At 43.2% G+C, this 26088-nt stretch overlaps 9 protein-coding genes and 1 non-coding gene across 10 annotated transcripts; 7 read left to right on the forward strand and 3 right to left on the reverse strand.

Moving 5' to 3' along the window:
* Positions 1-4075: 4075 nt before the first annotated feature.
* Positions 4076-4158, forward strand: O0I10_006071. The gene has a single exon. It is a non-coding gene; the product is annotated as a tRNA-Leu (tRNA).
* A 752-nt stretch (positions 4159-4910) lies between these two features.
* O0I10_006072 (uncharacterized protein) lies at positions 4911-5673 on the forward strand (the record flags this gene model as incomplete). Its single annotated transcript, XM_058486104.1, has 6 exons — positions 4911-4913; positions 4971-5127; positions 5191-5212; positions 5266-5374; positions 5441-5476; positions 5542-5673. The coding sequence occupies 6 exons, from the start codon at positions 4911-4913 to the stop codon at positions 5671-5673; spliced, it is 459 nt and encodes a 152-aa protein (XP_058342978.1).
* A 917-nt stretch (positions 5674-6590) lies between these two features.
* On the forward strand, positions 6591-7624 carry O0I10_006073 (uncharacterized protein; the record flags this gene model as incomplete). Its single annotated transcript, XM_058486105.1, has 2 exons — positions 6591-6930; positions 6996-7624. The coding sequence occupies 2 exons, from the start codon at positions 6591-6593 to the stop codon at positions 7622-7624; spliced, it is 969 nt and encodes a 322-aa protein (XP_058342979.1).
* A 51-nt stretch (positions 7625-7675) lies between these two features.
* O0I10_006074 (uncharacterized protein) lies at positions 7676-9163 on the reverse strand (the record flags this gene model as incomplete). Its single annotated transcript, XM_058486106.1, has 7 exons — positions 7676-7917; positions 7980-8140; positions 8193-8286; positions 8340-8554; positions 8614-8753; positions 8809-8871; positions 8930-9163. 7 exons carry the CDS (start codon positions 9161-9163, stop codon positions 7676-7678), a joined length of 1149 nt encoding a protein of 382 aa, XP_058342980.1.
* Positions 9164-9615: 452 nt separating this feature from the next.
* O0I10_006075 (uncharacterized protein) lies at positions 9616-10723 on the forward strand (the record flags this gene model as incomplete). Its single annotated transcript, XM_058486107.1, has 2 exons — positions 9616-10087; positions 10146-10723. 2 exons carry the CDS (start codon positions 9616-9618, stop codon positions 10721-10723), a joined length of 1050 nt encoding a protein of 349 aa, XP_058342981.1.
* Positions 10724-10800: 77 nt separating this feature from the next.
* O0I10_006076 (uncharacterized protein) lies at positions 10801-12335 on the reverse strand (the record flags this gene model as incomplete). The annotated part of the gene is made up of 7 exons (XM_058486108.1): positions 10801-11193; positions 11262-11417; positions 11531-11585; positions 11642-11715; positions 11780-11797; positions 11899-12045; positions 12114-12335. The coding sequence occupies 7 exons, from the start codon at positions 12333-12335 to the stop codon at positions 10801-10803; spliced, it is 1065 nt and encodes a 354-aa protein (XP_058342982.1).
* A 1177-nt stretch (positions 12336-13512) lies between these two features.
* On the forward strand, positions 13513-23491 carry O0I10_006077 (uncharacterized protein; the record flags this gene model as incomplete). Its single annotated transcript, XM_058486109.1, has 21 exons — positions 13513-13525; positions 13600-13616; positions 14153-14186; positions 14295-14440; positions 14498-14559; positions 14654-14661; positions 14733-14815; positions 14883-15525; positions 15603-15901; positions 15962-16624; positions 16691-17005; positions 17070-18797; positions 18872-19034; positions 19098-19365; positions 19426-20209; positions 20269-20569; positions 20627-20934; positions 20999-21218; positions 21279-21547; positions 21602-22262; positions 22317-23491. The coding sequence occupies 21 exons, from the start codon at positions 13513-13515 to the stop codon at positions 23489-23491; spliced, it is 8160 nt and encodes a 2719-aa protein (XP_058342983.1).
* A 225-nt stretch (positions 23492-23716) lies between these two features.
* On the reverse strand, positions 23717-24169 carry O0I10_006078 (uncharacterized protein; the record flags this gene model as incomplete). The annotated part of the gene is made up of 1 exon (XM_058486110.1): positions 23717-24169. One exon carries the CDS (start codon positions 24167-24169, stop codon positions 23717-23719), a length of 453 nt encoding a protein of 150 aa, XP_058342984.1.
* Positions 24170-24664: 495 nt separating this feature from the next.
* O0I10_006079 (40S ribosomal protein S23) lies at positions 24665-25376 on the forward strand (the record flags this gene model as incomplete). Its single annotated transcript, XM_058486111.1, has 3 exons — positions 24665-24668; positions 24873-25038; positions 25109-25376. 3 exons carry the CDS (start codon positions 24665-24667, stop codon positions 25374-25376), a joined length of 438 nt encoding a protein of 145 aa, XP_058342985.1.
* Positions 25377-25666: 290 nt separating this feature from the next.
* O0I10_006080 (uncharacterized protein) lies at positions 25667-26046 on the forward strand (the record flags this gene model as incomplete). The annotated part of the gene is made up of 3 exons (XM_058486112.1): positions 25667-25708; positions 25775-25919; positions 25985-26046. The coding sequence occupies 3 exons, from the start codon at positions 25667-25669 to the stop codon at positions 26044-26046; spliced, it is 249 nt and encodes an 82-aa protein (XP_058342986.1).
* Between the last annotated feature and the right edge of the window lie 42 nt (positions 26047-26088).

The following is a 26088-nucleotide window of genomic DNA, read 5'->3' on the forward strand; positions in this document are numbered from 1 at the left end:
TAAAGGTGGTCCGGTTATCGGTCATGCAAGAAGTACATGGCTTTTGTGATACAATAAGGAGTGGGAAGTGGGTTGAGCTTGAGAAGAGAAAATGTGAACAGATCCCTCCATTGAGTTTCAGGATGAGTGACCCATTCAATATGTGTATACGTATCTTTTTACATATACAAATTGGTTTATGCAGCTCGACTTTCTTCTACATGCAAATGTGATGCATACCTTGACACACCTTCATTATTGGATGCTGTTTACTTACGTATCTTCACAAAAGACAATCATCATCGTCATCCATTTGTGTAGCAACCTGTCAAGGACGTGTCTGTGTAACCACCACGTGCGGTTTCACTCAGCTCTTCATCTTTCCGTTAATGCAGCCGACACCATCCACTGGGAAAAAGCAACTCCATCACGCTTACAGCATAGTGAAAACATAAAGACAGCCATATCTCAAGATTTCACAATGAAACGTGGGGTTTTGAATAGAGCAATGGGCTCGGCTTGGCCAACAGCACCTTGTGTGAAATTTTCGCGTCCAATGTCGCAAACAGCCCAAAAAATATTTTTTTGGTCGTCGTCGTCGAAGAGGTCGACCCCCAGATCCAGTTTGGCTGGTGGCGACATTGCGAAATCTGGGATTGGCAAGCTTTATCGTGAAACTTGCACACAAGGTGCTGTTGGCCAAGCCGAGCACCTTGTTCTATCAAAGACCCCACGTTTCATTGTAAAGTTTGGAGATACAGCCACCTTTATCTTTGTAAGCGTGATGCTATATGAGAAGTGGTCTTTGTTTAATGTAAAGTAGTATGGCTATAATAGAGCAAAAGATGCAGAAGGACCTCTTTGGGTAACTCAGCTAAAAAGTCAGGACTTCAGGGACAATGCATGAAATGTACGCAACCCTCACTTTTATGTCATACATTGGCAGCTAATAGCCACTTTTGTGCATTCCCAACTTTTGTTCATTCTATTGTAGGTGGACGATGCTCCTGCTCTAGACATTCATTTCCATGATTAAAGTAGGTTGACCCGAGCTGATTTGGTTGAGTTACGCTCACACAAGATTACATCGGTTGAGCTACATCGAGCGTGCTTTATGTCCAGAGTGATGTAATCTCTCTTTGACCACAGCTCAGTCAAATCAGCTCGGATCAACCTACTTTAATCATGGAAGTGAATGTCTAGAGCAGGGGCATCGTTCCCATGCAGTGGATCTTGCAACAATGATGATTGGATAAAAGTGACCGTTAGCTAGCAATACATGCCTGTTCCTAGATGATCCATAAAGTAATTATACATTGACCCTTTCATTCATGCAAACGTAGCTGTGTTACACAACACGACCCTCTGCATCTTTTGCTCTGCCAGGGTCCACCTACTTTACATTAAACAAAGGCCACTCTTCATATAGCATCACGCTTACAAACATAAAGGTGCCTGTATCTCCAAACTTTACAATGAAACGTGGGGTTTTTATTGGAGCAATGGGCTCGGCTTGGCCAACAGCACCTTGTGTGAAAGTTTCACGTTCAATGTCGCAAACAGCCCAAAAAATATTTTTTGGTCGTCGTCGTCGAAGAGGTCGACCCCCAGATCCAGTTTGGCTGGTGGCGACATTGCGAAATCTGGGAATGGCCACGATGAACTTCATACTTTGACACAAGATCGCTTTGACCCCGCCGAGCAACATTGTCCTCAAAGAGACCCCACATTTGATTGTAAAGTTTAGAGATACAGACACCTTTATGTTTGTAAGCGTGACGGTATATGAGAAGTGGTCTTTGTTTAATGTAAAGTAGTATGACTATAATAGAGCAAAAGATGCAGAGGGCGTGTTTGTGTCACTGGGTTAAACCCAGGACTTCAGGGACAATTCTTGACAGGTATGCAAGCTTCATTTGCAGTGCATACATTGGCAGCTAACAGCCATTTTTATCCAATCAGTATTGTTGCCCAATCCACTGCATACGGACGATTCTCCTGCTCCAGCCCATCATTTCCATCTTTTCATCTTGGTGATCCGAGCTGATTTGACTGAGCTACGCCAAAACAGCAAACATGAAAATTAATGAATCGCAGACCCTGCGAATGTCTCCGTCTCTCAAACTTTTGGACGCTCCCATTCCAAATTTTCAAATGAAGCGTGAGGTCTTTATCACAAAATGTTGATCAGCACGCTCGAGAGCATCCTTCTGACCAATTTGCAAGTTGGAAGTGGGCAACTTCGGGGCGGTGGGCCGTCCGCTCTTTTGTTCCCTTCATACACCATTTGGATCGCCCCGCATTTTAATTCTTCACAATGAACTATACGGATTTTAATGAATGAAGTTCATCAGCATATCCCAGCAAATCTGCTGACAAAGTTTCAGGTTCGAAATGGGGAATCCCAAGGTAATACACACTATTTCGATAAAGCATGAATCTGGTGCTGACCTCCATTTCCGACCTCCATAGTAAACCCCACATTGACCCCTCCCATTCAATATTTTGTAATGAATTGTTGGTTCATTTTTAATACAAAGTTGATCAGCATGTCCAAGAGCATCTTGTGTGAAGGTTTCAGGATCAAGAGGGGTAATCTCACTATCAAGGTTTGATATACAGTGTTCATGCATTTATACAAGAGGTGTCCGACCCATTTAATTTCCACTTCTTCCACTCGCCAACATCTTGTCTCTTCCTCCCATTCTCAACTGTTGCCCCATTCAAGTATACAACCATCACCATGCGAACGATTGTTCTGCTTCAATCCACCATGTCAAGCATACGATTGTCTTGATCCGATTGTCTTTGGCTGAATGGCAAGTCCATGGCGTGTACACAGCCTTGTCACTCTACTACAACACAGGAGGCTCTTGGCATTTCATCTTCTCTTGTACAATCTTCGACCACAATCAAACGTAACAGCGTTCGTTGCAGCAGCTGCCATCAGTGATGCTTTACTCCATTGCTCAAGCAGCATTTGCCACCTTGTCGCTCTACTACAACACACGCTCTTGCCACGACCAAACGTAGCAGCGTTGCTATTAGCAAGTTACTCGCAACTTTTTTTTACGTGAACAGCACATAGCCATTGTATAGAATAGCAGCAGCGATTACATGACTCGTTTCAGCCAAATGTTGGATTTGCAATGGTTATGGATGGATGGATGGATGGATGCAATCAAGTGCATGAATGAGAAATCCTGGAATGCTTTGGTTACTTGATACGTCGTCGCCAGCAAAGGTATGGATAAGGCTTAGGATGTGGTGGTGGATTGGATGGCATTGAGGAGAAGGCTTGTATCTTTGACGATTATTGGTGTTCTACAGCCGTCAAGACACGCAGCAATTGTATGGCCATTGTGAACGTTGGATCTCCATTGACTTTATTACAGCACACACCCCTCTTTCGATAGCATTCCTATTACCACATGTCGTGTCTCTACTTTGATTATGCTGTTATCTTTGTTAACATGTTTACATTTGAACATTGCTTTATTGGATGAGTTGGTGGTGCACATGATGTAGCAGACTGCTGGCATTGGTTTCAAGTTACAAATAGTGGGATGATGATGAAAGCAAGGATGTGAAGCTTGGTGAATGCATTCAAAAGAATTATGAGCCAAAGTGATATGAACTACTGAAAGGATGTGTTATCCAGACAATATCCATGAATGAGATGTTAGTTGTTTATACATACAATATTGAAGAGGCGATAAAGAAGAGGATGATAGCATCTAAAATGAGAGACTAAGGAGATTCATACATGGCATGCTAATAGAATGTTTGGCTCAAAAAGAGAAGACGAGGTCGCCTTCATACGTTGCCCAGGGGTAATCATGCAAGACTGAGTACGTCGGAGATACATTTATGCCTTCCCTATAATTTGAATGCAGCAATGAAATACTTTCGAATTGAAATTGCATACGTCCACCTTCCCAAACAATTACATCAATCTTACCATCGTAATCGCATGATTTTCCGCTTTAATTTGATACTACAAAAGCCATATGAGTCGTGCCATTTTTGCAAATCCAATTAGGAAATTCTTTGGTTTATCTGTGCACTCAAAAGTAATAAAAAAGAGCGGAAGCCTGGAGAGATGGCCGAGTTGGTCTAAGGCGTCAGGTTAAGGCCCTGATCTCTTCGGAGGCGTGGGTTCGAATCCCACTCTCTTCACTTCTTTTTTGTTTTTCTTCTGATTTGGAGTCACGTGATCTGAATATTTGATGCGTGGATGTATTTTTGTTCTACGTATGGGTAACTTGATCATCAATGTAGAGGATGTGATCTATAGGTGTGTAAAAAGCTACTTATACTATATCATATTGGATAACCAGAAATGGGCAATGTTGTCATTTTCAAGGCATATGTGAAGATGAATCAGTCGTCTATAGTATCAACATTTGCTACACAGCTCGAACATACAGAGATACTTGAGATAAATAAGTGATGGATCTTCTGAATCTTACTACATGAAGCGGCAGGTATATGGAAGAGTCAACCAAGATGGCCGTATCGGCTAGGAGACTATGATGATAGAAGGACAAATCAAGTTGCGATGATCCATAGGCTACGGCCGTCCATAGAATATCATTCTATTTTCCATGGTTAATCCTGATTATGAAATCCTGCGTAGATCATCCTTGATGTAGGAGCTTAGGTAACGTGTGAATGGGGGGGGTTATCATGGCAATCATCATGTTGTTGTATAGCAACGGCATGTGTTTTTATTCAAGAAATAGGTCTACCAAAAATGACGCTCTCAAGCCTAAACGAGTACACGTAACTGGGTATATCATGGAACCAGTTTGCGATCATGCAAAGCGAACATAGCAACAAGAAGACTGAGTTAGGCTGCATGATTTTGGAATCCACGCACCACGCAACTCCTTCACGTACTTTTGTCACCTCGATACCCCTCCACAGCAATGGTAAAGAATGAAAGACAGGTCCAGCTAAAAAGTACTCAACTCTTTAATGCACGTTAGATTAACTGGTTACTGCTTGTCAGTCGTCAAGGCAAGGTGCGATTGACCAAATGGTTCGTTACCATCCCTGCCAAAGAAAAGGCCAAGATTGTCAAAGACGCCACTCAACTTGTGCTTGCGAGAAGAGTCAAAATGTGCAACTTTTTGGAATACAAAGGTAAAAAGGTGGACCACAGTGATAATCGATATTGAGCTAACCATACCTGTTTATGGGTGTCAGATCAAAAGATCGTGTATCGCCGGTAAGTGTGAGAGAACTGGATTGGGTAAAGCATGCTGCTAACGACTTCAAAAGATATGCCAGTCTCTTTTTCATTGCTGGTATCAGTCAAGACGAGAATGAGCTCATTGTATTGGAAATCATCCATCGTTATGTTGAGATTCTGGATCGCTACTTTGGCAATGTAAGCTGCATATGATAAAGGCATTATCTTTTATATCTCACTTGGACCCCTTATGGCAACATTTAGGTCTGCGAACTTGATCTCATTTTCAATTTTCAAAAGGTAAAAGTGATCAACGAATGGAAAACGGCAAGTCATCCTCATTTTGCTTTGAATCTCATCAACAGGCATACTTTATTCTTGACGAGCTACTTATCGCTGGTGAGCTACAGGAATCGAGCAAAAAATCCGTGCTTCGGGTGGTTACTCAGCAAGATCAATATGAGCAGCAAGAATCGAACGAACAAAAGTCGACATAAACCTTGGAGTTCAACACGTACAATGATGTCATGTTGTGCAGCACAAGAGATTAGTATTGATAAGGATGAATAAAATGGTATGGGAGGCTCCACATGATTGTTGTTACCACTGCAGGTTGCATCACAAATCGCGTTGTATATACCAGATGGGGTGTAGTACTTGGTGATAAAAGATAATGCAAGTAGAAAGGTTGATCGCCATGGATGGAAACCCCGATTGCATAGAATGACCCATATTACAGGTCGTGTGGATGATACATATGAAATAAAAGGGAAATGGTGCTACTGTACAATGTATGATGGTATCAATGACGTGCAGAAAAATGATTCTTCTGTTTTCTGTAAAAGGTGTTGTGTAAATGAATAATGGCCATGTGATGTGTCGTTAACCCGAAGCGAATGGTTTCTAGTAGTAAGCAACCGAATGATAAACGACTTTGGACTTTTCATGCATCAATTCGATTCAAATGCTAATACTGTGCCAGGTCTCTATTATGATGATGAATTTGTAAAAGGAAATCGTTGCCTAGCGACCATTTTCATGTCGTCTCGGATGGCCCTTTGTTGCCCAACCTCCGAAAACAACAACCATTACCCACTTTGTTTAACCAATGATCATACCCAAAGGGCTGGTACGTATACATCATCCTATTAGACACGGAGAAAACCTCCGTATGCTGTTGATGCGTAAGGTTTTAGCACCAACTCTTTTCCTCTAAACTATATCAAGCAGCACAACGTGCCTCCGCTGCCGGGATCAAGGGGCATCAAAATGTGAATGCAGTGGTTGTTGTATATGGACATGACGACATTAGAGTCGAGACACCTCCTTGTTGAAAACGTATATAAAGATCGATTCCAGGCACATACTTTGGATAGTATCCACATTCATTTTATTGTTTTATTCAGCTACTACAATGACCGTCGAATACATCACTCTTCAACCCTCTGGTGACAAGATGCCATTTATCGGTTTCGGTACATGGAAGGTGAATTGCGATGTTGCCCCAGAGGCTATCTACAATGCCATTCGCTGTGGTTATCGGTTGATCGATAGTGCCAGCAATTACAAGAACGAGCAAGCCGTCGGCAAAGGAATCAAGATGGCCATTGATGAAGGTATCGTCAAGCGTCAAGATCTTTTTATTACATCCAAGTTGTGGAGCACCTATCATCGCAAGGAAAATGTCGAAAAGGCATGTAAAAAACAATTGCAAGATTTAGGTCTTGATTACCTAGACATGTTCCTGGTTCATTGTAAGTGATGATTGTTATAGGTTTCATTGTTGCATGGTAACTAAAGATGTTGCTATGCGTTGTAGTTCCCCTTCCACTCAAGTATGTCCCAATTGAAGAAAAGTATCCACCGGGATGGTATCAACCAGGCCAAGACGAGATCACGTTGGATCGTGCACCAATGCATGAATGCTGGGGCGCTATGGAAAAGTTGGTTGAAGCTGGTCTCGTGCGTAACATTGGTGTATCCAATTTCAACGTCCAGCTGTTGATGGATATGCTTACTTATGCCAACATCAAGCCTTCCTTACTTCAAGTTGAATTGCATCCATACCTACAACAAGAACATCTTGTACGATGGGCTCAAGCACAAGGGATTGCTGTCACTGCCTATTCATCATTTGGACCTACATCCTTTGTTTCTACCGGCTCTAGGCGTGCTAAATCAGTGGAGCCATTGTTTGAAAATCCAGTCATCAAAGACATTTCCGAAAAGTACAACGTTACTCCTTCACAAGTAGCTCTTCGTTGGTCTCTAGAACGAAATGTGGCTGTGGTGCCGAAATCGCTCAATGTTGATCGCATGAAAATGAATCTCGAAGCGCTCAACTGGAAAATGGATGAGGAAGACGTACAAGCTATTAACCAACTGGATATGGGTTTGCGATTCAATGATCCCATGGTTAACGCCCAAAAGCTGCCCATCTTTTATTGAGTAGCTTGTAGTAGCGAACTTTTCTTTTAATAAAGCTATGCAACATGATGATTACAATTTGACTGTAAAATGGCGATCCATGCATAATCGTAAAGCTAGCATGATGAAAAAGGCTACAATAAAAGCAAGACCGGCAAAGAGCTTACAAGCGAGAAAAGGCTCTGCATGATCAATGTAATCTAGCAAGCCTGCAATATTCGGCCCGAATGCAGCGATACACGTGGAAAGTGTCACGATTGACAACCCTGTGGAAAATTGCTCTGGATTCAAAAGTTCATCCGTAATCGAGGGGACTATGCATATCACACAATTGAGTATTACGCCATCCCGATTTATCATTAGCTAGAAGACGTACCTAGCGAAAAATAGGATCCTCCGGTTGCTCCAAACAATATCGCAAAGACAATCAGGATCGGGTACGTGCTTGCAAACATCCATACCAGCAGGTTGGATAACGCTGCTATAAGCAAAAAGGTAACGTTGGTGGTCAACGATCCCAAAACATCAGCGATGAATCTGCCAAAAGATTAGAAACACAAATTTGATAATAAAAGGATGATACACATACCCACAAGCAATACGGCCAAGGAAATTCATTGCAGAGCTTATTGTAATCAGAGAGGATCCTTGTGCATCCGACAATCCAATATGGCGTGCATATGCTTTCACTCTTGAGATTAGCAATTCTGAGCACAATCGGAGGCCCGTTTCTCACCTGGAAGATAATAAAGGGGTACAAAGTACCCAAGCAATTGTACCACAGCTGCAATGGTCCATGTTGTGAATAATGGGTTTCTCAACAAATCCGACACGTGGGTCCGCTTAAATGATCGATGGGCGACCGTTTCATGGCTGGGCTCTTTGTCTTTGAGAATGAGGCATAACAAAGCATTGCATTGTAAACAAAGACATGCCAACACCCGATACGTCCTTTGCACATAATCAGCATGTTTCATTGTTGATGCAACTCTCCCCCGCTCATGTAGTACCATTGTGGGCCGAGGCTGCTATTAATTACTGTTACAAGTTGAGATATCAAGAGGCCACCAGCACCAGTTGCACCGGCAAGAATACCCATTGCAAGTCCTCGTTGATGTTCAAAGTAGGGCAAGGTACAATTGATGACTGTCTAAGTGCACGTGTCATGTTATGAAATCTTTAAGGGACCGGTTTGGATGCCTTACTATATACATGATCGAAACACCAGAACCAAAGCATACGCCTTGAGACAAGTAGAGTTGATAGATCTGGATACGGCACGTTGTATGGGTGTTATGGATTATCTTTTCTTCTCGCATCACATACCTTTGTTGATAAGCTTGCCAAAAGCATTCCCAATGTGGTAAGAGCACCTGCAATGACAGCAACGATTTTAGTGCCAAAAGCTCCCAAAAGAAATTGAGCAGCTGGACCCATGCAATTAGAGAAAAGGATGGAAAGTGTGCCGACAAAGGTGAGCTGTAAGAGAAGATCATTCTTTGTCTCCTGTGATTCATCATCAGTGATAAGAGAGTGGTGTTCCTGGTAATAGTTTTGCATGATGCCTTTGGTGGTATTGCATGTTGTGAGCAGTAGCTGGTGGATGAATGGTCATGACTAAACCTACCCCTTCTTTATAATGAATATTGGTGTCCTTGTATCATCAAAGTCCACGTTACCATGAATGAATCACTCCATAATTGATTACTAGAACGAGGAAGGAGGCTGCAACAATGATCCAACCATAGTTTATGCCAGCAGCCCATTGGTGGCATGCATGTTTCGGCTTCTTCTCCTCTCGTGTCATTGTTGTATCTATGCTAGCAGCATCTTGGATGACGACCGTTTCCATGGATGATGACTTTGGCAAAGAAGGGAAAGAATAAAATAGCAACAAGAGACCCACGATACCTTGTAGGATGCATAGCTCGTCTATCACCATTTGACGTGTTTATTAGAATTCAGCATTAGCCTATTCTCAATATTGGCTCTTTCAACTTTTATCATACACTATGGCACTCTGCTTGAATCAACTACTCGACAACAAACGATCATGCCCATTCATACTCGTCAACGATTCGGTTCAGTTCTCGGCGTTGCCTCTCCTTGCTGAATTCGCGTACTCGGCGCTACGAGACGATCAGCCTGTTGTCGCCATTCTCACCGAGACTTCTCCCAAGGACTGGATCGATCGTGTTGCTTTTACAGCCAAAGGACAATTGAAGAACATGCACGTTATCGACGCCTATACGGATCCCTTTGGTTGGGATAAGGATACGACTGAATCAGCACATGCAGGCATTGGATCGATGCACACTGTACGCAATCTACGCCAGTTGGGCGACGCACTTCTTGCACCTATCATTCAAAAGACTCAGCATTCAGCAGGCTGTTGTATCATGATCGATTCGCTACATCCACTACTATTGATCTCTCGACGTCAAACGTATCAACTTGTTAAGGCCCTTGAATCACTCACAACAGGTAAAAAAGATCTTCATCTCATGATGTAATCCTAGCTGACAACCGATGATCATTATAGACACAATCAAACTCATTGCAGGATACCATGGAGATATACGGTTGCCAAGCGAAGCACCCCCTGTGATTCCTACATTCGACGCATTGAATAGGCTTGCCTCAGTTATTATCTCGCTCGAAGCTCTTCCTGAACGCAAGAATGATACACAAGAAGCATTAACCGGCTTTGCACCCAAACCAACATTTTCATACATGAACACCATGTCAAATCGAGTGGATCGTGGTGGATTGGCACGTATTGAATGGCGTAAAAAGAGCGGCAAAGTACAGTATGCCACTGAAGGATTCTATTTGGGCAGTAAGGGATTGATCATTGTTGCTGCACCTCAACTCACTGGTGAAGAGCCTGAACCTGAGGTCGATATGGATGACAGCATGGCACAACCTGATCCAACAGCAAATCTCTCCTTTAATTTATCATTGACGGACAACCAACGACGTGCCAAGGATAACGTGGAACTCCCATTTATGAAAGTGCAACAAGAGACAACGAGTACTAGTGGAGGACACATTTATTATCAGCCTGATGCCGGTGATGATTTTGATGACGAAGACCCAGATGATGATTTGGACATTTAGAATTGTAGATACAAGAATATTGCTCATGTGTGTGATTGGAATAAAAGGGAGGGATAAAACACAAGATGGGTATGCTACTACCAATTGGTACTTTTCCTCCTTCCTTGCAATCCATATTTCTTCTTTTTAGTGGTGGATGTGCTTGCTTGATCAACAGCTGGGAGAGGAGATGTCCGATCAAGGGTACGGTTTGTTAGAAACTCGCCGATAGCTGTAAAATAGCCTGGCTGCATGCATGTGTCATTGTGCATCCCATTAGGGAATTGCTTCCAGTCCTTGCCGCACCGACTGCCACATTGATCATGCAATTTTCGCATATGCGTCGGGGGTACAAGCTCATCACATGCACCTGACAAGAATAACACGGGCGTCTTGGTTATACGTCGTACACTGTTTTCAGATGTCCAATGTTGATGACAAAGAAAAGTAAAATGGCGGAGCACAGGCAAGACATGAGGGATCAATTTGGGCTAAGAAAAGATGTCAATGTGCTGCTCAAAGGGGTTGAAAGCATCATAGGAGAGAAATGGATACTTACCACACTCAAGAATGTATTCTCTACAATGAGACCAGCAAATGCATCCTCATTACGTGCCACTAAATCAATAGCTACAGCACCACCAATCGATTGACCATACGCAATAAGCCGGGTATATTTGAGCAATGGGTGTGTGCGGACATATTCAAGCAATGTCTGTTTTTTAGCGTAATAGGGGAAATGAAACACATTTACATGTCAATAATTGATCCTTTGAACGGAGACATCATGCTCTCCTCCGATGTTTTCTCCTTTGAGCTATTCTTTACCTGTGAATCGATTCGTAAACCTTTCTCGTTTGGTTTGCCTTCGCTGTGCCCATAGCTATGGGATACAATCAATAAAAGCATACTTCATTACATCCTCTAAAAGAAGCTTACCCACGATAAGAAAGCATGACTACATTGCAGCGATGCCGTTCATGAAATATTTTGGCAATAGGAAGTCTATGACCCTAAGTGAGGTAATAAAAGTGGATGAGTTTGGATAAAGGGAGAGTTTTGCTTTTATGCACTTACCATATTACCTGCATTAGCCTATACATGGTGTATGATGTATGATGATGATATATAGATGTCTACGTCAGTTTTTATCGGTTGCATACGGGCGAGCAAAGAAGGGAAGAATGATCACTTGCATGGAAATAAAGAATTGTTGGCGCTGCTTTGATTTGCTCTGGATCTTTGCTGACAGTCATTACGTAGGTGTGCAGCCGGATATGATCTCGTGTTTTTAGACGTTCTTCTGTGAAATGGTCAATGCCATAATCGGAGGGTTTGGCCACCTAGATGGATTCAAATCGCGTCAGCCAGCTGGTTTTTTTTTGTCTTTTGTGCCAAAAAGATACGTTACATGTAATCTTGAGCCTTCAGGAAAAGAGCTTGGGTAAATCAGTTCACATTGATACAGGTACAATAATGCCGCTCCCGTCAATCCAGCAATGCCTCCTCCCAAGGATGATAGATTTGGTATAATGACAAATGACGAGGGTGGTGGAGACGATTGCTTTGTTGGTGATGATAAAGTGCTAACCGGAGAAGACTTTGATGATGGCTCGAGCGGATCATCCGACATGATAAATATGCATACGCCTTGGGTGCTGCTGGGAGTTTACTAGTAACAATAGGTGTATGCGTGTTTTTGAAAGGCTTTCACTGAACCGAAATCGTGAACAAGATGGAAGAAGCAAAAAAAAAGTGTATCAATGAGAAAAAGGGAAAGAGGAAAAGAGATAGGCTTTATGTATCTACCACGCAAATATGTGCAGAAAAAGGCAATCCACCCAGCTGGGTAAGTCAGGATCGTCGACGATCACCTCCTGATTCAGTAACATTGATCCGTTGTATAAATGATATGCATGTGCTGGGATCTATCAACCAATAGCATCATTGTCAAAGCCCAAGATCCAAAAAATATGTAGTTTGAGCATGCCTGATATAAGCCAATATGCATCATCTTACATGAAACGGCGGCTATTATTACATGCACCATGTGTAACAGGATCGACGTTGATTAATGGCGCTTGGCCTTTTAATGATCGATTTGCTCTTAAGCGCTATGCACGTGGTAGCTTGATTTGTCATTCATGTAACAAAGACGACCATAGTAGCTCTTTGTTCGTTTCTTATTGTGTTGCTGGGAATGACGAAGTCTATGGCACGTGATCTATTTTAATTCGTCGTCGCTTTGACGTTGACGATCACCGATCATCATCATCATCATCATACTACATAGGCGTTTTAAGCTTGCATCATTTGGCTGTCACAACGCAAGCTGCATGAGCAACGCTAATATGCCTCGCTTGCATGTCTAGTCATGCTGTGGATTAAAAGCTATCAGAATTCAAGCTAAATAGGTTTATCATCATAAAGCCTTAAGATCATTCTCATACCCCATAGTCATTGTTGTAGCACCTATCACGTTGTAGTCCTAATATTGGAAGGTTTACATGAATGGATCAAGCAATGGCGTCCACCATAAACATTCTCCATATTAAGATTGCTATCCTTACTTAAGCGCTATGGATGATCAATGAAGCAACATGATTCTCCACACGCTAACGGTATCTCCGCTGCTGCCAATAACCCAAAGTAAAACCCTTAGGCTGGCGGTGAATGTTTGTAGGTGGATCATCCCATACGTTAGCATATAAGGTTTATAGGTTGAATATGCCCTGCGGAGCATTATCTACGTTTTTCCGCGAGATCCCTTGAAGTGGAATGTGTGGAACGTGGGAAATTGAGCCACAGCAATGACCGATAAAGGTTAGATGGTGTCATTTGTTTCACAAGCTGACTTTGCCCCGCCCTGTAAGGATCAAGTTAGACGTTTGGATTAGGTGGTACCGATCGACAAGTAAGTCAATCCAATTGAAATGTGACAGATGCTACCTTCCCGCATTGCAACTTACTTCCAGATAATGGGAATAGGTCATGTTGATTTGCAGCATTTATTTCTTTTGCTTGGTGGACTCGCATCACACCACGCAAGAATACCCGTGCAGGGGGATTCAAACCCAGTAGTGAGAAAAGAACTTTTTCCAGTAACAGCAACAACAGCGAGCAGCCAAAGGTAAGGATAGCTTGTTGTAGTTTAAACGACAACATCATAAAAGGAGGACAAGGATGATGAACGTATTACAACAGATGATGATGGTGCTAATGATATGGATGGGTGTGGTGGGTTACTATAGCTCAAAAAGAGTACACACACAGGGATGTGAAACCTCACTTGTGACCAATTACTGTCACAGTGCCGTTCACCTTGTTAATTTGACGGAGACCCAATAGGAAATCAAAGTGCCCGGGCAAGCAACCAGTCTTGCGTCTCTTGCCTTTACCCTCTTCCTTTATTCACTCTTACTTTCACCCACCACACACAACACCTTATAGCGGCAGGTCCGTTTCCGCTTATTACGACGACACGGTACGCTCGCTATCTCTCTCTTTCGCTCTCAATTCATTCGCGTACAATTTCTAATCGGGCTGCTCCTTTGATACCCATTTCACTCTTCTTGTGCTCTGCCCCTCTTAGGCCAATCCTCCCTTACTTCCCTTAATTCCGTTCCACCCGTGCATGCGACATCTCCTCGTCTCTTTTACTCTTCCGGTGCTCGAGAATTGAACATGAGCGCAGATACAAAGCTTATCTTGAGCTTGGTCAATCGGATAGCTGTGAGGGTAAGACTCCCATCGGCAAGCAAACGACCTGTCATATGTGTTGACATTACATAATAGCTTCCGAGTAACAATGGACGACAAATCGACAATTTGGAAACCGATCCACTCATTCAACAAACGTGAGTATCATGATACACGACATGTTTTCACTTTGTTAACGCTTTTATGTATACGTGTGCGTGTGTGCGTCTATCTCATATCGATGCGTTATAGTGGTAAGTGTGCCTTGGAGGATATTCCCGCCATTATTCTTTCTCCTTTTCCCCTTTCTCATCCGTTTTCATTATTGTAGTTGCTGCTTTGATCGAACTTTCCAAGTATAGACTACCAACAATCGCAAGTACACTTGTCACTGTATTGGAAAATATATCAAAGGTAGGGTTCAAAAGGTACTGATAGGGGAATGCAGTAATCGGCTCATCATCCATTTATGTAAATGTAGGCAGCACCTGTTGTTATATCAGACGATTTTATTCCCCATGATTTGCTGCGATCACAGCTATTTTTATTACGTATGCTATCAGCATGTATGCAACATCATTGGCAGTTTTATCGACAATCACGACGATCGGCTACCAACAGCAGCTCAGATTCCATTCAACCACAATCACCTGTATCATCAATGAGTCGTGAAGGATCGATGCATAGTACAAGTGCTGATAGTAGTGCTGATCGACATTGGCAGCCTGATTCGACACTCCCTGCTGAACTTGAGGATCCTCCACCATTGGAAGACAACTTGGCAAAGTACATCATCGCCATCATGTCTCGATTCATGCATCAAATGGCTGCTGCTGAGGAAAGAGAACATGGCACTGGTGGTGCAGTAAATATCATGACACGTACCGAATACAATGCAATTATGAATGGTGGATCAGCATCCGATATCATGGTTGATATATACAAGGCTGCAAGTCGTGTGGTCTTTTATGTCAGCGCAAGCAATTGGCCCATCATGTATAGCAAGATCAAGGCTCGCATTCTTCACCTTTCCACCACCGTTGATGAAAATCCAGAGACTGCCGATATGCGTTTGTTGGAATGTTCAGCTTTGAATGCACGTCGTCTCAGCATGATCTTGACAGGTAAGACCAATTCGCTAAATGGGGATAAGCTCAACACGTCAAGAAGGTTCTTTTTTACTCACGCGTTTTTCTTATAGAACTATGCTCCGCATTCATGAATCTGAAAAAGTCGGCCCAATTATTCGTTGCCGTTATTCTTCGTCGTGCCATCTGGAATTGGATCGAGACTTATCCTTCCGAATTCATGCGCCTATGTCACAGCCAAAAGCGATTGGAGGGTGGTCCAGAGATTCTCTTTGATATTTGCAATTCCTTGGCGGATACGACTCGAAAAAAGGCTGTGTTGTGGCCATTGCAGACCATGCTGCTTATTTTGTCACCTGATGTTCTCTTGTCTTCGGCATTGTCGGAAAGTAGAGGTGTCCAAAACAAAAAGGTACAACTATATTGCAAAGGAGTGTATACATCACGTGGCTTACCTTGTTCCTTTTTATAGACCATCTTTTTGAGCGCTCTTAAGAAATCCCTCAAAGGAACTCGCATGGCTGAATTAGCTGCCATTTGTTACGTGGATATCTGTAAAGCAGCAACCTACGTCTCCAAATCGGACGTGTCAGCGCTACGTCATATTGTGCCTGATATTGAGAATGAGCTCAAGGACAAACTATTCGACATCCAACGCCCTCTTATTGCCGACAGCTTGATGAGCAACCTTGGTATTGTTATCGACCATCGTTGTTTACTTGCCGATTGTCTCGTTGCCATGTTCCGCTTGAATCCAAGAGGTGTGATGCATAGCCTCTTCCCCGTTTGCTTGGATGATCGGGCACCTACACTCTTCAAGCTTAGTTTGGTGAAGGCTTGTTTGGCATTGGCCTCTGAAGAAAATCGCCTACCATGGAATCCACCTGTTTCAGCATTATACGAGTCACTGTGTAGCCCTCTTCGAAAGCTCTTCCTTGATTTTATCAGCCGTGATCCCGCCAAATCTGAAACGAGCAGCCAAGGAAGTGCACCCACGACAAGAAAGACCATCATCAACCCGTCAGTCGACAAGCGTGCCAAACGTGATATGCGTAATCAGATATGCACCGATCGATGTGAATTGGTTCTTGATATGCTCCATTTATATCAGGCTGATCCCAAATTGGCAATTCTGGTACGTTGAGTGGTATATTGAGATCTCATGTTGTGCCGATGAATCTTACATTTTGTCATGTTTTAGGGTGAAAATGAGGATCGCTTTGAAGAAAATGCCTCCGTCATGGTGGGTATCACCAATTGTTTACGTGACACCAGACCCGTTGTACGTGATGCAGCAGCCGAATGCTTGATCAAGTTACACACAGCCGATTATATCATGGCATGGGGTCCTTCAAGCCGTTTCATCGAGTCATTTTGGAGAGTTTCATCCCAAGTCGTTTTCACATTGGCAAAGCAGCTGCTCGATACGCGTGAACGTGATGATGGACTTCGAAAATTGCTTGATCTTCTCGCCAAGCTATTGACGTTGAGAAACGAATTCCTTCAACTGCATCAGGTATGATGATGATGATGATGATCCATCATTTTGATCTTGTGTATACTAACATAGGGTTTATTAGGATATTGCTATTCATGGATCGGATGTTCGTGAACGATTACAAGCATCGATTGGATTAGAAGTGGCATTGCTTGTCCTCTTGTGTTCTGCCGACCCTGACATTTGCTCTGGTGCCATTGCATGTTTTGGACATATTTGTCAAGAAGCCCATATCACTGACAGCACTGAAGATCCACAACAACAAGCCCTTACTATCGTTGACAACCTTCCTGTGTATATTGAGCTTACTTCAAACACGGGCATCATTGCTGGTCGAAAGTCACAGCAAAAGCGGATTCGAAGACTCTTGCGTATGATGACACATTATGCACCTGGTAACCTGGCAGCATGGGAGGAGGCATGGAAACGATGGAAATACATGACACCATCCATGGTTCGTGCATATGAGGAGCCAAAAGAGGAACCACCAGAAGCGATCAAAAAGAGTGGTGCTTGGCATGATAAGCTACGCAACAATCCCATGCGACAGAACAGTGGTACAGGTGGCACCAGCAGCTCATCATCTCCAAGTGTTACCAGCACTACTCGTATGGATGGCATTGATGATGATCGATCATCCGAATGGCAGAATTACGCAGGCTTTTTGGCATCTTTGGGCGGTGTGTGCTTGATGGCTGATACTACGGCTCCACCTTCATCTCCCACATCTCCTACACCTACCAAAACACGCATGGATCAATTACAGCAGCCCTATCGTCGTATCTCTGCTACCACCGAATCAGCTACCATGGTTGACAAGTTTGTGATGGAAATGGTGGAGTTGATGATTTGCGACAATGTCATTGTACGTGAATGGGTGCGTGAAATTCTTGGTACCGACTTGTCACCAGCATTGTATCCTATCATGTTCCGTCATTTGGAATATACTCTTGCCAAATGCTTTGCTGCCGATCATGATCCCATTTGCAGTCCTCGCTTCACCTTATTCGTTGAACAAGCTATCTCAGTCCTCAAACTCGTGTTGGATCGCATGGATGATACGGTCGACAACCTCTTTACTGTTGATTTCAGTGGATTGATCAGCCAATACGCCCAATACCTCAACAAGCTCGGCAATAACCCACAATCAATGAAGATCAAGATCAAAATGTGTCAGCTATGCGAGGTCTTGATGCAACGAAAGGATCGAATCACTTTGCGTCAAGAGTTCCGTTTGCGCAACAAGCTTCTTGAAATCATTGTGGAATGGACCAGCGATTTTGCTCTCAAGCATGAGACATCCCAATATGGCTCAACCGAATTGAATCAAGTGGAAAAGTTGCAACGTGATCTGGATTTGGCATGTTTGAAGACGATTGAAGTTCTGTTGCATCAATTGCCATTGCAATCTTCGGAGCCCGTCCATGAAGTTGATTCTACGCAAGTCAAGAGCAGGATTTTCTACAAGTACTTTACCTTCTTCCTAAAGTTGTTGAATCGATGCCGTATCTCCGAGATCGAATCCAATCCACACAATATGCCAAATCAAGAAGTCATCCTTGTCAACAAGAACAAAGAAAGTGTCACTGCATTGGCTCCTCTCAAGCATTATACCATTCTTGCCATGTCCAATCTTTTGAGCGCTAATGTGGACGCTGGTCTCAAGTATTCTCTTTCCATGGGTTATCACGAAGATACTCGCACAAGGACGGCTTTCATGCAGGTGTTGACCAACATTCTTAATCAAGGCACCGAGTTCGAGACATTGGCTGAGACTGTAAAGACCGATCGTTACGAAAAGTTGGTGGATGTGAGTCTTCTCGTTCATTTTTCGAGGGTGGTGGAAGAGAACCATGATTTTATTAACATGTATATTGCTTTTAGTTCTTGGTCGAGTTCGATCTCAACATTGCTCTTTCACTTTGCGACGTATGTCCATCTGCCGATATTGATGAAGTCGCCAATGTATTGCTCGCTTGTTTTGCATCTCGTAACAAGACCTTGGTATTGCTTGAAGCTGTGATTGAAAAGGAGGTTAACAATACAAGTAAGTTGACAAGATGGTTGATTGTAGTCCATAGTGGGATGCTTATTTTTTGGTTCATTGTAGCGAGCGAGAGTGATCTTTTCCGTAAAACGAGCATTGCAACAAGATTATTGTCGGTCTTTGCAAAGAATTATGGTGGCGATTATGTTCGATCCGTGCTCCATCCAGTCTTCCAACAGCTTGCAGAGAAACCAGCTGAAGAGCGTACCTTTGAGCTTGATCCATCCAAGGTTGGCCCTGGTGAAGATGTGACCAAGAATAAGCAAAACGTGGTGAATGCCACAGAGTTGTTCCTTAATGCTATCTGTGCATCGGCAAATGAAGCCCCAAGGTAAAGCGAAAGGTTTATTCATGCAATGTATATAATACTCATCATCTTCTTCATCCCTAGAATCTTCCGTGAGGTGTGTCAATCGATTCTCAACTCTGTTTTGAAACGTTTCCCCGAAGCAATGCATACAGCTCTTGGTGCCTTTGTCTTTTTACGTTTCTTTTGCCCTGCCATTGTTGCCCCAGAAGCTGAAGGTCTCGTCAAGAACTCTGCTGTTTCACGTGAAATGCGTCGTGGCCACTTGATTGCTACCAAAGTTATCCAAAACCTTGCCAACAATGTGCTTTTCGGTGCCAAGGAGACCTACATGATTGTACTCAACGACTTTTTGACAAGCAATATTTACAAGGTTACGAGCTTCTTGCGTGAGATATCCAAGGTGCCACCTGCAACAGCTTCTAGCGGCGAGGATCATGGTGAAATGCGTCATATGGATGATAAGGACTATGCACTATTGCATCGCGTCTTGGCGGACAATATGGAGCGTATTTCTCGTGATTTGGCTACTCGACGTTTACGTCAATTCCATGATCAAGAGTCGATGGGCTCTTGGAAACGATCCTTTGACAAGTTTGCAAACCTGCTTGCTCAATTGGGTCGCCCACCTGAAATGCCCAAACAAGAAATCAGTGGTTTACGCAGCTACAAGTTTGCAGCCATCAACCAGGTCTATGCCGAGTTTATGCGTCGCAACAGCCATCGCAGCGTTGAAAGCATCATCGCCAAGAACATTTTTTATGAAGGTGGTACATCCAGAGCAGGTCGCCCGGTGTTTTACCTTATCTTGCGGAACATTGTTGCCGACAGCATTGATTTTGAATTGCTCATTTATTACGCACTTCAGGTATGTTTATCATGTGTAACCATGCTGTTACAAAAGTATTGACTTTGACATGTGTTTAGGTCATGGAACGAGTAGCCAACAAGGCATGTGAAGTTGTCTTGGACATGACCCAATTTGGTCCATCAAATGAAATCCCCAATCAATGGATCAGCCAGTTGTTGCAACTTTTGCCATTTGACTTGTACGACAATGTGGCCGCCATCCACATTTACAATCCCAACTCATTCTTGCGAAAGTACATCAAGAAATTGCCTCGCCCATTGACACACAAGATCAGCAAACGCTTATCTTTTGCCGTGACCCTTGTGGAGCTGCAAGAACATATCCATGCTTCTGAAATCCGCTTACCAAAGTCAACGAGTACGTATTACCATCCCTTTATTTTTGTTCATGTATACTAAATCATATCATTTATAGCTGCTTTGGAAACTGAGCCCAGTGCTGTATTCTTCCCTGTCAACCGCATTTCACAATTCAAGGCCCAGATCCCCGTCACTGTCAAGGTCGGCTCCGAGTATATCCAAGTCATGACTGTGCGTAAGCAGGAGCTCTTTTACAATATCAGCGCGGTGACAAACGACGTTTTCCTTATATCCGATATCGAGGATATCACTATCGGGTCACATGGACGTGACACTGAACATGCTACCGAGCTAAGCTTCAAGTTCAACCGTGGCAAATCTCAGGTCACGTTTTCAACTCCCAAACGAGATACCATGATCAGCGTAAGTCATCATCATTCATCTTTGTTGTAGTTTCTTTATTCATGAATCATGTGTCTATTTGTAGGCTATTCGCCATAGCAAACGTAGATATGAAATGTCCAAGCCATCCAACTTGACTGAAAGAGCGATTCGACCCAATGATGTCCCTGGACGTTTACTCAACATGGCATTGCTCAATATCGGCAGTGATGATCCCAATCTTCGTCTTGCAGCTTACAATCTCCTTTATGCTCTCAGTATGACGTTCAATTTCGATGTCGGCAAGCAATTACTTGATGCCAAAGGTAAAGAAAGGATGATTTTCATGGCTTGCACATGCTCACTTTTTGTATTTTCAATCATAGATCTCTGCTTGCCTGCCAACAGCACATCATTTATCGTCAACATCAGTGAGAAGATCGCTGCCACTGAGCCTGGATTTACATTGGAGTTTTTGAGTGAATGCTTTGTTGGCTTCAACAAGTCAAGTGAACCATTACGCTATTTGTGCTTGGATTATATGACACCATGGCTTCCGAACCTTGCAATGTTTTGCCGTGGAACACCAGAGGATGTGAACAAGACCAAAGAAGTGCTTCGACTATTGATTGATCTCACCGTGGCACGCACAGATGTAAGTATTCCTTCATACGCAAGGATTTGGCATATGTATTTACCCTCCTATTAGATGTACAAGTTGGTGCAAGCCAAGATCTGGAAGACGATTGGCAAGGTCGATGATATTATCAACATTGTTCTCGATGCCTTCATCCTCTATTCAAATCAACATGGTGTTGGATCAACACAAGCTGAAGCTATGGCCGATACATTTGTCACTCTATCGAATGTTGCTGTGCGAGGCAAGGTGATATCCAGGTTACGCAAGGTGCTTCAAAAGACATCATTCAAGCCAACACGGGTGTTGACGGATCATCCTACTTGGACTGAGATTGCTGTATTGCTTCGATTCATTCTCATGCTATCCTTCAATAATCGTGGTCCTGTGAAGAGTTACGTGCCTGAAATCTTCCACATCGTATCGCTCGTTGTTGGTGTTGGTCCCACTATGGTGCGTGCATCCGTTCATGGGCTAGTTATCAACATGATCCAGTCGCTTTGCACGTCGATGCCACTCAATGAAAGCAACGTCAAGAAACTCCAGCTACTCCTTACAGAGTTATCGGATTCCAAATCACGATTGTTGTTTGGTCTTTTAAAGTCGCATACGAATGCTTTCACTATCACCACGGAGACATTGACGGATACTGCTGAGCCCATCCAACTAGGATCCTTGGAGACCATTGTCAACCATTTACTTGAGGTTTTGCATAATGGTGCACCTTCTACAGGTAAGCTATCTTTACCCTATACATAGGATGAGGACACTCACAAAAGTATGATAGATGTTGCCAATGCATGGAGAGCCCGATGGATGGGTCTTGTTGCTAGCACAGCCTTCCAATTTAATCCAGCAATCCAACCACGAGCCTTTGTTGTATTGGGATGTCTTGGTCGTGAAGAGATCGATGATGATTTATTATACCAAATCTTGGTTGCTTTACGTGGCGCTTTGGCTATTTTCAACGAGTCGGATCCCAACCTGGTGCTTAGTATCATGATGTGTCTCAAGAACATTGTGGAGAGTCTCCCTGGTGATTCACGATACCTGCTTCAATTGTTTTGGGTGGCGATGGCATTGGTGCAAGTCAATCATAGTCCCGTCTTTGGCATGGCTGTCGAACTTTTGCAAGCTGTTTTGCGTGCACTTGATGCGGATGAATTGTTTGTTGGCGAGGGCGTAGCAGATGTACTTTTGGCAGCACGTGAGCCGATTGCTGATGTGGCAAGACAACTCGATCAATTATGCGGTGTTAACTTTGAGACCCACTTTTCGTTTGCTGTGGCGGGCACATTTATGAAAGGATTACGACACAGCAATGCCAAGGATATGATATACCAGGGTCTGACCACATTCTTGGATATTGAATGCAAGCAACGAGGATTCAGCGACATGATTGAATCACGTACATTGGGCTATGTGGCAGGCTTGTTACCTATTGCAGCCAAGAACGAGGCACTCAAGGAGTTGTTGCGTCTTGCAGGCTTGGATGATTTGGATATTGACAGCACACAAGCAAGCGTCACCTATTATGGCATGTTTGATCGTCTCGATATACCTGACAACACGACGGCTTTGTTATTGATCTCCTTGTTGGCCACCCAGCTCAATTCAGCTGACAATGAGTCCGAGCGCCTGTTTATTTATGGATTACTTTCAGAAGCAGCCGTTGCTATGCCCGAAGTCTTTGCTCTTGTTTATGATACACTTCTTCCCAAGATGAACCAAATTGTGATCAGCAGCCAAACACAACCTATCCTCGAATCAGTCAAATCGATTCTCATTACAGCTTGTTCGGATCCTGTCTTTGGAGAAGCCAAACACAAACGCAGCCAGAAAATGTTACTTGAAGAACTTGGATTTGCAGCTTTGGGTGACCCTACTTTTGGTGCTGCCTCGACCAATGTCCTGCATAATGCAAAATTAGCCAGTGAGATCGTTGAGAAGATCATTGCATAGTTTTTATCCTTGCTCCTCCTATTTATAACGCACATTACATACACACGCACACACACACACACGAACGACTCCTTCCACCATACGCACATGACTTTTTCTCTTCCACTTTTCACACAATTGTAATAATCCCATACACTCACACACACACACACACACACACATCATTCCCCCATCTTTTGTACGTAATTTCCGAACAAGAAAAAAAGCCTTTTTTATTAGAATTTCTTAATTGACAGTGATCCTCTTGGAGGTTGAAGATTTGGTCTTGGGCATAGAAAGATCGAGAACACCATCCTTAAAGTTAGCCTCGATATGATCCTTGTCAACATTGTCGGGTACTGGGATGGTACGTGAGAAGGAACCATAACGACGCTCCGAATATCGAACATTATCGGTGCTGGTTTGAGTAGAGTGCTTGCTTTCGCCTGAAAATGTCAATGAATTGTCATTTACATTGACATGGATATCTTCTTTGTGGACGCCTGGGAGCTCAGCGTGGACGTTGAAAGCCTTGTCGTTTTCAGTGATTTCAACAGCTGGATTGATACCACCAGTATCAAAGGCGCATTCTGAGAGACGACCATGGCGTGCCGAGTCCCAAAAGTTTTCCATCATATTGGTCATACGACGTTCAATGTTGTCAAGAGTGTTGTTGTTTCCCCAGTTGATCAATGACATGATGATAAAAGATGTATTGTTGATTGTATGATCGTGGTAGTGGAAGCAGCCTCCTTTTTATAATTGTAGTCAAGGGTATCGGTTTCGTCATGCAAACATCGTTAGTGGCTAGGAAGTGGGATACTTTATATGTAAAGTTTATATCAAGTTGACGTATTAATCATGCGGTGGCACTAGTCATTCGCGTGGTGTGATTGGACGAATAAAATATCCTTCCATGCATTGATGAATGTTATAGAAGGTTATGCAAGTGTGTGAAAGAGAAACAACATGTTTGCATTTGTGAACTTCTTTCTATGATATTCGATGCTTAGCACTACAAAGAATGAATGTATTCGTTATCAAGTGTTGGGTGGTTCATTCATTGAACAACCAATAAAGTGATAAGGGAGTGTGAATCATGCCACACTGGGCAGGCAGGCGGTGGTGGGCAGGCGGTAAAATTTCCTGAATTCGCCTACACCAGAGATCCTTCTCTTTTGAAATACATCCATCATGGGTAATGTACCATCCATCCATCCAACCCATCTATCCATCCATCCAACTTCTTCATATGCATCATCATCAACGATCTATCGACCTTATTCAACATTCATACGGCTTTTATTGAATCGACTTTTTTTTGCATATTACGAGAAGAAACGGATGCTATCACTGCCACAATGCAAGAGTTACTAATGCGACATTACGTTATGTTCTATAGGTAAAGGACAACCTAGAGGTTTGAATGCCGCCCGTAAACTTCGTGTTCACCGTCGTGAGCAACGCTGGGCTGACAAGCAGTACAAGAAGCGTGCCATTGGTACCGCTTTCAAGTCTTCTCCTTTCGCTGGCTCCTCCCACGCTAAGGGTATCGTCCTTGAAAAGATGTAAGGCAACTCGATCGGTTTCTCTCTCTATTGGATGAGGACAATGTTGACAATGATATTTATACAATAGTGGTGTCGAAGCTAAGCAGCCCAACTCTGCCATTCGTAAGTGTGTCCGTGTCCAACTTATCAAGAACGGCAAGAAGATCACTGCTTTCGTTCCCAACGACGGTTGTTTGAACTACGTTGATGAAAACGACGAAGTCTTGATTGCCGGTTTCGGTCGTAAGGGTCGTGCCGTTGGTGATATTCCTGGTGTCCGTTTCAAGGTTGTCAAGGTTGCCGGTGTCTCTCTTCTCGCCTTGTACAAGGAAAAGAAGGAGAAGCCCAGATCATAAATCATATGTCTTGTTCGTTTTACAAATCTGTACATCATCATCAGCAATCATGCGTCATGAATAAAATGTTGCTGCGTGTGGATATTATGTATAAAAAGAGAATGGATGAAGGATGTTGTCACGTGTTGCTAAGGGCCGTACTTTTGTTGCTATGCGATGGTGGCAAATTCAATTGGATGATGACGACAATGCTGTCTCCGATCCACAGCGTGTGAGCTTTACACCAAAAGTGGGGTTTGATCCTGCACTGTTCTGTTCCTTCTTTCCAGGTTTGTCATTCCGTAATGTCAATGACCCCTTTGCGATCGCAAGTTATTGCACTTTACAAGCAGGTATTGAAATAGCAGAGCTTTGAGATGTTTTATCTTTATGACTTATGCAGACACGTATAACTATAGTTGGCCTATCTTGGACGAGAATACCCGCTAGGATATGAGAACTTCTTCAGGCCACGACTGAAATCCGCCTTCATGAAGAAACGCGATTTGACGGATGAAGAAGAGATTAAAAAGGCTATAGCCATGGGTGAATACGTTTGTAAAGGTAAATAAATCACATGATATGGGTGGTGATAATGAATCAATCATTACTAAAATATGGAGCGTTAGAACTTGAAGCTCTGTACTACCTTCGTAAATATCGTGCCATGCGTAGACGCTATGTGCAGTGAAATGGCCATGTGTGTGTAAACCAAAGTGGATTTGGAGCAGGG

Source organism: Lichtheimia ornata (assembly GCF_029851405.1).
Source record: "Lichtheimia ornata isolate CBS 291.66 chromosome Unknown scaffold00026, whole genome shotgun sequence".
NCBI lineage: Eukaryota > Fungi > Mucoromycota > Mucoromycetes > Mucorales > Lichtheimiaceae > Lichtheimia > Lichtheimia ornata.